General features: G+C 37.4%; 1 protein-coding gene across 1 annotated transcript in view; it reads right to left on the minus strand.

Annotated features, from left to right (window-relative positions):
* Positions 1-9,893, minus strand: part of LOC108573062 (matrix metalloproteinase-2-like) — a 177,370-nt gene extending 167,477 nt beyond the window's left edge. Inside the window, exon 1 of the mRNA XM_017935426.1 lies at positions 9,610-9,893. Coding sequence (XP_017790915.1) covers positions 9,610-9,702 — 93 coding nt within the window. The 5' untranslated portion in view covers positions 9,703-9,893. The remainder of the gene's footprint in view (positions 1-9,609) is intronic.
* Between the last annotated feature and the right edge of the window lie 1,800 nt (positions 9,894-11,693).

Raw genomic sequence — 11,693 nt, forward strand, 5'->3', positions numbered from 1 at the left:
ACATTAGGTGAGAACAAAGTCATTTCCTTTGATAAAACAGACACGCGACAGTAAGGAACGTATGGGTGGTTCGGCTCCCGGTTTTTCGCAATTTCACGACCTTCCATGAAAGGAAATGACTTTGTTGGCAGCTCGTTGAACTCGTCTTAACATACACTATCACTTTATGTATGAAAAAATATAGCGTTCCATTTAAAGAAATTAAACTGACTTTGAAAGCCCCCATCATACCAGGTAGAAAAAAAATATTTACACTACATAACGTCCCCCTCCATACCAAACAACTTTTGTTAAAACATCTTTTTTCTGTCATCACTTCCTTAGAAGATATTTCACTGTATTGAGATAAAACAGACATCCTGTATACATACATATTATTCACGCATACACATACCGTGAAACTGCAGCTGTGTAACTCGCAGAGGCACGCTTCTCGTTTCATTTTTCTCCCAAGCTGAGCTGTTCGTTGTGTACTTCAATTCGGTGCACTAGCTTCTTGTATGCAAAGAAATTAAACTGACTTTGAAAGCCCCCATCATACCAGGTAGAAAAAAAATATTTACACTACATAACGTCCCCCTCCATACCAAACAACTTTTGTTAAAACATCTTTTTTCTGTCATCACTTCCTTAGAAGATATTTCACTGTATTGAGATAAAACAGACATCCTGTATACATACATATTATTCACGCATACACATACCGTGAAACTGCAGCTGTGTAACTCGCAGAGGCACGCTTCTCGTTTCATTTTTCTCCCAAGCTGAGCTGTTCGTTGTGTACTCCGAGCCTGGGTCACTGTGTGTACATCGAGCGAAACATAGAGCTAGCTGTCTATTCGCGCACAGAAAAAAGTTAGCGGGAAAAGAATTTTCTGATTTTATATTACTTTTATTGGCAAAACCGAGAACGAACGCCACGCACGTGCTCTTAATACAATACAATACGCCATACTTTTTTTCGCTCGACGCATGCGCGATCGCAGCTCCCAACGCCGCTCGGCGGACGCACGCCGATCACGGTAAAAAGACGCGCCACTTTTAAATTCAAATCACTTCTAAAATCACTTCTTTAAAAGATATTTCGCTGTACTGAGATTAAACAGACACCCTGTATGTATCTGATGTATATACAGGGTGTCAGCATTATTATTATCCAACGTTTTTCTCGTAAATGATAAGTATATGGAAAAATGAGAGAGAAAAAAGTTTTACGGTTATAGTATTAGTTATAAAATACGCTAAAATTTTTTCTTCTCTCATTTTTTCCATACACTTACTATTTACAAGAAAAACGCTGGCTAATAATAACGCGGACACTATGAATAGAGAGTGTTTATAAAAGTTGTTTCCAAACTTCAGGAGCGTGTAGTACTCGTCAAAACAAGCAAAAAAGTCTTAACAAACATGGGTCTAAAAAGCATTAGTTTCGGAGTTACGAGATGTTTTTGACACTAATTGTAAGATATTACTTTTATAGCACATGTTCGATATGTTCTCCGTTCATTTCTGCACTGTAATACGAAAGCGACAAGAAACATTCCTCTGATTAAGATTACTGAATGACGTTAATACGTATGTTTACATTTCTTCGGATTGATTCCTGATACCGGCGGAATATGTAGTCTGTTATACCGTTCTTACAAGTTTAAACTCGTGTTTATTAAGAGTTTTGCTTGTTTTGATGAGTACTACACGCTCCTGAAGTTCGGCAACAACTTTTACAAGCACCCTGTATAATTTCATTGAAAAAAAAAATAAGACAATTACATTGTGAGACATGCATTATTACGTTTGCTAAAACAATTTTACGCAATTATAAGTAAGTGTGCCTTGCCCCAGTTTCTAGAATTGTCCTATATGTACTGTCTAAAATGCGCAATGAATTTAATTCCAGAAATAAAAAAAAAAAAAACGCATTCATACATTTTCTTGTCCCTCAACGTAAGGGTGGTTCTTTCGAACTGAAACTAGTCGGCACACCTTATGCAAATATCGACCAGGTCCGAACGATCGAAAGATCATCTACGGACAGAAGCAACTAGTACAATAGTATAGGAGCTGAGGAAAAATTTGATACTCTGCGCACTACCCCAAACTGTTTATTTTTCCTTGTTCTTACTTCTATAGTTCGGTATGGAGGCCCCGATCCCCCAATAATTTCGACGACTTATTCGTCAATGATAAAACTATGACTAATCGAAATTTATGGTAATCTAAACTACCCCAAACAGTATCAATCACTGCATAATACATGTATTTCAAGTTGTTGGAACTATCTGTACATGGTACAATATCGATGTTGTCTGTTTGTGATTTCGGGTGTAAAGGTGCTTGACCGCGATGGTAGCAGTTAGCTTTGTAAATACGCGACCTGCGAGCACGTGCGACAGTACTTATGAGTATACTCTCCCGTTCTAGTATTAAAAGCTTTTCCTCCACAAACTTCTGTCACCTCGGAATCAATTACAACGAGATAATTCCGACGTAAGTAAAAGGTAGTACAAATTAAAACATATTCTAATTATGATGATATCATATGTAAGAATCTAGCAAAGCACTTCTAGTGACCCTCGCAGGATGTAATTAGACCCGTGCAAGCAATAAACGAAAATCCTCAACTCAAAAATAACCGTTCCCGGTCGATCGTGCCATAAACCGTTTCTAGAAAACCTAACAGTTATTCTGAGAAAAAAAAATATTTCTCGATTAGATACTTGTTTCTAATTAAGAGGGGATAGTGTGTTAAGAGTATAGGATCAAATTTTGCCGATGGAGTTAATTAATATAAAGATCTCGAACAAATAACAATTATTTGATCAATTATGAAGAATTTACAACATAGAAATAATCTCATCTTTAACCGATTTAAAAATAACATACTTGAACTGCAATAATTTTCACTGCAATGTCTTAGATTTTAGTAGCACAAGAAACCTTTCACATCTTTCGTTCTGAAAAATGACACAAACTTGTCGAATTGCATTTTTTTACATATACTTCTGTTATTCAATCAGTGGTATTCATTCAAAGAAAAAAAGCGAACAGTTGCATGTAAAAGAGGGTTGTGAGGACGCAGGCGCTACGTCTCAAAGCACGTAGTCAATATACGCGACTTTCGCACACGGAATCGACCCTAGTTCTTACAGTCATCCCGCTACACATCCGTAAACCGGCTCTGTTTGTGACACACGCGTGAAATAATGCCACGAACACACGCTTCAAGCACACCCAAGCAAAAGATGTGTAAGCTAGAACACGCTGCGACCGCTCAGGCTACGTTTACGTTAAGCACATTTGAGCTTCAATGCTAAACGAATACCTCTAGCAGGCAACGAACCCAGTTAGTGCAAGAAAACGGATGAATTTTTCTTCGTAAATTGCAGTCATTCGTAAAATGATATTTTGTCGGAAAAATGTGTATCAGGAGAGGATATGAACTGATAATATAGCTTCTCTGTGCTCAAAATCAATACAAAGTAAATCCCACCACGTTATTTCAGCTGTTGATCAGTCTATTTCCTTTCTTCTTCTGCATTTAAATACGTCTCATTTAAAAAAAAAAGAAAGAAAGGCAAACTTGAAAGCGTAAATAGCAACAATTATAACTGAAATTATTTGAAAAACTGATGATTTTAAATATGAATCACAGTCTTTCTTTCTAAAAGAATTTGTGTTTTATCTACGAATGCAACTCAAATTTTCTAACTTTCATTCTACATAAATCGGGTAACAATATTAGTCCTTCCTTCGACATGTACCGTAACACTTATAGATGTAAAAAAATATGTACACTACCGTGCATAAGTATTAGGCCACCCTATAAAACGGAATAACTTCTTTAAAATTGGGCCAAACGACTTGAGTTTCTTTGAGAAGTTAGGAAGATTAGTTTACTAGATGACGTGTACAAAAAATTTTGAAAAGACTGCAGTTTGTGGGAATCGCGAAGAAAATTGTAAAGGTCACTGTTTACAACTTTTTTATTCAAATTTTTCACAAGTACATCTCTTCCTAACAACGCGGATACTCTAATAGTATTTTCCCTGACTACAAAAATTTGAACATCTTCCTCAACTCTATCATACAGACTGACTCTCGCCTTTACTACCCCAAATATTTCAATTGGTGACTTATTTACCCCAGTGTAACTTAACATAGACGAATCAACCGGAAGAATCGATTCCTTTCCTACAAATCTTTCTTTAATTATGCTTACTGGACTTCCCGTGTCTAACTGTGTATCCAAATTCAAGATCCGACTCGTACTCGAATGATCAATTTCAATAACAACAATCTCACGATGTCCCTCCTTCGCTGCTGGCTCCTCGTAGATGTTTGACACCTTAGGTTGCCTTACCTGCTCTTCACCTTTCGACTTCTTATTCCTTTGATTGTCCAGACAGTCTCTTGTCTGGTGCCCCCCTTTAAAGCAAACGAAGCATGCTCCCTTCTCACGTTGTAGCTTCTTGCAGTCTTTAGCAATATGCCCACGACCCACTGCAATTGTAACACTTAACTGCTTCTCTATCACAACCATTATTCTTCTCGTTCTTCACTTCCATCCTGTGCACTTTATTTTCTTGTCTGGATCTAGCCCCAGTACCACTTATTCCACATGGACCATTGTTCCCTGCGATTCTGACTTTTCACCTCAGCTTCAAGAGTTATTCCCTTAACGCTGCCAATAAATCTTTCACCTTGATGCGTAACATTCGAGCTTGATTTCCTAATCCCCGCTCCGGGATACCCTCAACGACGTACTCAATTACTTCCTCTTCGTGGAGGTATTCTATTTGCCAAAATGGTTTTATCATACAAACAGTTGTCAAATGTCTCGCTTTGCTGCCACCTGTGATTCTCAAATTCTTTTTTCCTATTAAGTTTCGTCGCACGATTATCGAAAAAAATTTTCATCGCTTCCAACGAAAGTCAGTTAGACTCAATTCACGATGCTCAGCCCTTGAGCGGAACCACGACGCTGCCCTCTTTGTAGCCACCAGCAACTGTCCCAAATATTTCACTGGTTTTTCCCAGTCAACAAAATTCGTTTCTTCGCTGAATTCTGCTAATGATTCGCCGATTGTCCTGAAACTAGCCTTCTGCACAAAATTGGACTCCTGCTCTCTTTCTAATAACGCAATACGTTCTGTTAATAACTCTCCTTCCCTTTTTACCAGCTCAAGTTCCTCTCGCGCGAGCTGTTCATTCCACCGTGCAATCTGCAATTCACACTGGCGTCTTCCTTCTTCTCTGTCGTCAGGTAAAGGTTTCCCTTCTTCCAGCCAATGCCCTGCCGGGTCTGCTTCCACGAGTCTGGCGATCAACTCGTTTTTCGAGCCTGACGTTTCCAAATTTCTTTCCTTCAAATTTTCTTTCAATTCCGTAACTATGAAATCACTCACTCCCTTCGTCATTTTTGCAATTCCACAGGCACTTCACCTCGAATTCCCTCCTTTAACTTATAAAGTCTTGATTTACCACCAAATTAAGCTCTGTTGGACGTATTCCTCAGCTTCCCTTCAGTAGAAATCATTCACAATGTTCTTCCTTCGGTATAAAATCACCTTTCATCTGATCCACTTGGATTGAATCCCACTATCTGAATTGTAAGGGTAACTTATTAAACGGGGGAAATTACAAACAAACTGCGCCGTACGCGGTTCCAAAACGACCCGAGACCCGCGATCCGTTCTTCCGGCCTTGGCAACCTCAAACAATGTTGTCCTTCTGTTTCACACCTCGGACACGCACACACTACACTTACGCACAGACGTTAGAAAAATTGCAGCTTGATTGCTAAATCATGGCAAAATATTCATCTGCAAATGTATCTAATTATAATACATATTACAAAAGAAAAAAATAGAGGAGAAGATGCAAATATAGGCTAGTTGAAGTATTGAATATGTTGAGTGCTTGACCCTATTGAAAGTAGGATGAAACTACGAGTTATGAACGAAATAAGTGTCGCGGAGGAGATAGTCACCTGCATTTAGTTTGTTTGCCTGTTGCGTTGCAAAACGTGTCATTTATCCTATTTCGCCATTTTAAAACATTTTTCAGGTAAGTTCGTTTTATTTTTTCAGCAATCATCTATTAAACTAAGAGCTGATTACTGCATTGCTGACATTGTAAGCTTCTTCTTAGTATAAGTTTTGTAACGAATACCATCGCTCTAAGCGTTCCTGACCAAATCATCTAAATTTGGGCTACAAAGCTCGTGGCTTCGTAATACGGGCTAGCCAATATTAGAATTCGGTGACTACGAGAATTATAATAAGAAAAATACCAAAACATTAAAAAGAAAGATATATATGTTTGTGACTATTGTAAATAGATTGACGGATCTATCAGCAAGGACGCTGAAATGAAGTCATGTTCGAGTCATCGAATGACTATATCAAATTTTATCTTAAACTATTAACGAAACTAATGTCACGTACAGTGAATCATAAGCCAGTTCATTTATTCATTTATCTTTCGTTTACAATTGTTATATTTCAATAAAATGACCTAATCTAAAGCTCGGTCGAAAGCTGATCTAATGCAGCACTGTTCTCATAAAAAAATCCTGTTATCATCTTCTTTGAAAAAAGATATTAACTGTGTATAATCAAAAACTAAAGAAATACCATTACAATTATGGTTCAAAGTAGTTTCGATAAACAAAGGAGTATGAAATGTGATAAATAAGGGACTGTTGAATTGTTAATTGTTATGTTAGATATAGGAAGTAATAAAAAAGGAAAAATTATGAAATTTCATAATTGTATTCAAGAAATTTAGTTATTGCAATTCCTAACTGATATGTCTAAAAATGTCACGCTTCGTAACATTATTAACTATTTGAAACCTCTGCATTTCAAACTTTAAGTTTACAAAAAATTGAATTAATCTTTTTATCTCGTATTTGAACTATTTTTAAATTTGAAATTGTTCATTTATTGCCAGCCTGTGTTATCGTAGGTAGGTACATCTTGGTGGGAGAAACTGGATTTTACTAGTTAGAGTTTTAGGAATTTATTTCTCTCGTCCTCAACAGCAAATGACGTGTCATAAGAGAGGACTTTCCGAAGAATAAATTAAAATTAGTTTGCAACGATCAGTTCACACATATACATACGTCGGTATGCGCTCAGAAAAAGAAATGTTTCATTTGGGGACAACGAATTATCCTAAGTTTACGATACGGCCGACATATCCGCTATTTTTGAGGAATATTTAGTTTCGCAGCATGTTATTAATTTTACAATCAGGGAACAACCGCCAGAGACTTAATGGGTTTTTAAGTGCCTGGCCTTTCCTGCTCAATAGCGAATTGACGCATCATCTTATTATTCGGACCAAGGACTGACTAAAACGTGGACAACAATAGGACGACTTGAACACCCAAAATTTTACCTTATCCTTGACGTACAGATGTACCGCTACTTGCATTTGACATACCAACCCCACTACAGAGCGTGACCAACAAGACCACGATTCCCCCGAACACATCTAACCTCCTCCATTGGACAGAACACCTTTCCCACCGTTTTCCCAATTTTCACTAAGCACACCTCTGGACAGACGAGAATGCATAAAAAGGACTGAACAGTTAAAGCAGGGGTGCTTTTTAAAAACACCCTGGACTTGGACGAACTGTGACACTGAACTTTGCACCTTCGGACATTGGATTTGCATATAACTAACCTCTAAGAATTGTTTATATATATAGTATTGTTATCAAAAATCTGTTTGCAAATAAAGAATCTATTTGCTATAAAATCGGCTTCACGAATCGTGTGGGAGCCAACATAATCTAAGATGTTTTTGTTAATGCCCGTGGTTGTGGCGATGAACTTTCGAGCTTTGTGGATGTTTGCACGATGTTCGAAGGGCCACCCAAATGATTGGGACTTGTAAAAACTGATCTATACGCTGATTGGTTAATGGTTAACGATTGCATTTGCCAATCAGCGTGTCTAATATCGTCTTTACCGCCCTTCCAGTGCGCCCTTAGCGCGTTGTCACCTTGGAATGGTGGGAGACGGTCGCGTGGGGTGGGCGGAAGGTCCCAAATATCTGGAATTTCCTCCGGGTGACTAATCGGCAAGCGGACCGTTACATACAGTTGTGCCGTTCGGAAATTCGTGGTTTATGGTATGTTCGTAGGCTATTGAGGGACACAAATTACTAAAAATCTAGCAAAGCAATTCTAGTGACCCTCGCAGGATGTAATGAGACCCGTGCAAGCAATAAACGAAAATCCTCAACTCAAAAATAACCGTTCCCTGTCGATCGTGCCATAAATTGTTTCTACAGAAAACCTAACAGTTTTATAATATGAAAAATGTTCAGAACTGATAATTACGGTGCAAAAAGAAGTGCAAAGAAATATAGCAAGAATTTTCAAGGTGTTGTGAGAAAATTCTGGAAAAAATGAATTAATGGCTTTACTCGTAATTGATAATAACAGATATCCTTACTTCATCTTTGTGACACAAAGTTTTTCTAAAGACAAGCTAAGAAAGACAAATATTTGAACATTTTTTGTCTCCTAACAAGGACGTATGAATGAGGGCAAACGCAAGTAAGGGGCTGCACTTGTGAACAGCGCTGTCTTAAAATATAGCACGTTCTTGTTATCACTTAGCTGCTACATCTACGATCTCTATTCTTCTTTACTCTGCTTACAATTGAACATAGATGGTAAATTACCAAACATAGAAGGTGTCGTGCTCTGAACATCCAAATCTTTCTAGTTAATCTAAAACTTTTCTCTTGTAAAAGTGTGGAATAAATTGTAGGCAAAGAACAAGCAAAAGTAATTACATATTTTGAGCTTCTCTAAACATCTGCAATGATGCATTTGGCTGTTGTTACAAACTAGTTACAATTATGAAAAATGACGAGACGAAACATTTAAGTTCAATAATGCGCCATTAATCGTTACACGATATTTTGCGAAGAATTGGCACATTAAAATAAACGAATAGCTTTTAATAAGTATGTACATTTTGAACCTTATTCACAAAAATAGAAAAATCTTGCAGAGGTCTGTCTATCTCGCCAGATTCGTTTGACACCGTTTTACAATGTTCTGCGTAACACAGAAATATAAAACCACATATATTTCCTTAAAATACGTAACATTATTTATAACATACGCGCGTAGCTACTGTAGAGAACTATGTTGACTTTTTAGAATACATTTATTTGAAAGTTCATTTTGTGACATAATAAGTGCACTTTGCAATTTCAGTTGTGTCTTAAATAAAGCTGGATTATTTATAATCAAGTTGTTTGTACACATGATTGCAGTCAAACGTTTCACACCAATAAAATAAGAACAGATTGACATCGTCAGAAAGCATATGTATTGTGCTCCCAAGTTTTAAGACAGACTAGTAAGAAATATCTTACTCGTAAGGAGTAAGCATTGCCGAAGAAAGAACTGACAAAATAAACAATACTCTTTTCAAGAAAAAGGTTTGCAAACAGGGCACAAGCGTTTGAAGAAGTTCAACAACATCCAGGAGTTTGTCTAACGTAATGTGTTTAATTTACATAAGATAGCAAAGAATATCGGTAACCTGTGCAGGCAACGAGAAACAGTTCACTCACCACTTTGTCGTCCGCGTAGATCACCGAAGATCGCGGTGCTCCCGTAGCCATCATAGTAAAGAGCACCATTAAGATCATCCGAAGCAATATCATCTTGCAAGCACTGATCTTTTTGTCGCAGCCAAATTAACACGAATTTTTTTTCTCACTTGCACGAGCGATGAAATGGCACTACCGTTCGCGAATGTCAATCCCACGAGGCGAAGCAGAAAACAATTCGAAGATGCACTGTGTGATCCAGCAGGACTACCAAGATGCACTGAGTTAAACCGCACACGCGTAACGATTACAAAACCATCGAAAGAAGCACAGACAAGACTGGAGAATAAGCATTCGCGTTCTGTTGTTCGTGAGGCACGCGGCACAAGATGTTCGGAACGCGACGGGGAAAAAAAAAAGGCAACGTGAAGCTAATCAGAGAACAGCAATGGCAGTGATAGAGAATCGAGGAATGAACACAGACGTATTCAAGGCGACCTTCTTAGGAGAACCACGGCTTACTCAATGCCACTCGATATACACTTTTTTCTCTTCCCGCTTGAACGATCCCCCTCCCTCTGGATTAGTAATGCGTCCCACTCTTCTTCCGTTCCCGCTTTCTTCGCGCAAATCTGCCGATTTCCGTCAACTTGGCGTTTCTTCGACGCCGATGCCGATGACGACGGATTCCCAGTTCGTAATTTCCTCCGTGTTCGGACTTTCCAACTGCTACCACGTCCATCCGCCGACCTGAGACAGTTTACATTCTGTAATGCAGTACATATAGTCAATTTTTCGGCTGACTTTATCAAACAGTTCGCGTATCTACCCGCGACAATGCGCGGTCCTTGCGAAATTCATTTTCAACAATTTCAATCTCGGAAATTTGTTAAATTTCAACACTTTTGCACTTTCCGGACCAACTCGGACTAATTACCTTGGGGCGCAAACGGGAAGTGAAAAGATCAATTTCGTGGAGTAACTAGAATAGCTACAGATGGTAATACAGAATAATATACAACCCCTAAAATTTTTAAGATTTAATCGCAATATTAATGCAATCAAGACTAGAGGGGGTCATTTTGATTAAAAAGGTATGTAATTGAGAATATGCGTACATATTTTTGAACTTTTACTCATGTTCAATATATCACATTATACCATGTATCGACAAGAAACTTTTTACGTATCGTTTAATGTTATTCTTAACAATCGTATTAGGTTAACACGTATGAAAAGTTACTTCTTCTTCAATAAAACTTTAAGCATGTGTAATTTCTTCGAAATACCAAGTTAACGTCCTTACTGCAATTCAGTAAGAGTACGTAAGAGCAATCAGAAGTAGTTACAATATCACAATTAGAAAAGTTTGATATTTTAAAAATTCACTGTTTATTCTAGCGTAATGTTGATTTTTGTTATATTAGTCGTAACGACGAAAAGATTACATCCTATGAAAATGCTAGCATAATTTATCATTTGCGCTGCTACTCTTTTTCTTATTAAATAAGAAAAGATGAAATATTTGATATGTGTACAAATGTTCAGAATTCTATCAACTTACATCGTTGTTGGTTAATGTGATACAACCGACATACTAACAATACCTTTGTGAATGCTACATTAACCAGATACTACGCAGAGATGAGAAGTTAGCTAACGTAAGGGATACGATCGGGTTATATCCCCGCAGTATGATACATCGTACATCGCTATACAAAATTATAAGTTCACCACGTTTTTACTTACATATGTTTTACTTACATTATGTTAAAATAAACGAAAGATGTACATAAACAATGAACTACTGCTCTTTTTAAGGAAAATCCTGTCTGTCGCTTCACTTATAAAGAACCATTTATTTAATAACTAATTAGAATGAAAGTTGTTTTCGGTAATCAATGCTCCATTACGATTAATTAGCTGAAAAATTCGCTTTCCACGCTGTTAATAATTTTTTCTATTAAATTTTGATCAATCTCCTCCCATGCACAAACAGCTGTTGCTCTTAATTACCGAACTGTCATATATTTTTCACTATCTTCATAAATTCGATTGACCATTGTCCCCCACAAATTTTCAATGATATTTGCAACAATTCATTC

The sequence above is a fragment of the Habropoda laboriosa genome, unplaced genomic scaffold, assembly GCF_001263275.1.
Source record: "Habropoda laboriosa isolate 0110345459 unplaced genomic scaffold, ASM126327v1 scaffold89, whole genome shotgun sequence".
NCBI lineage: Eukaryota > Metazoa > Arthropoda > Insecta > Hymenoptera > Apidae > Habropoda > Habropoda laboriosa.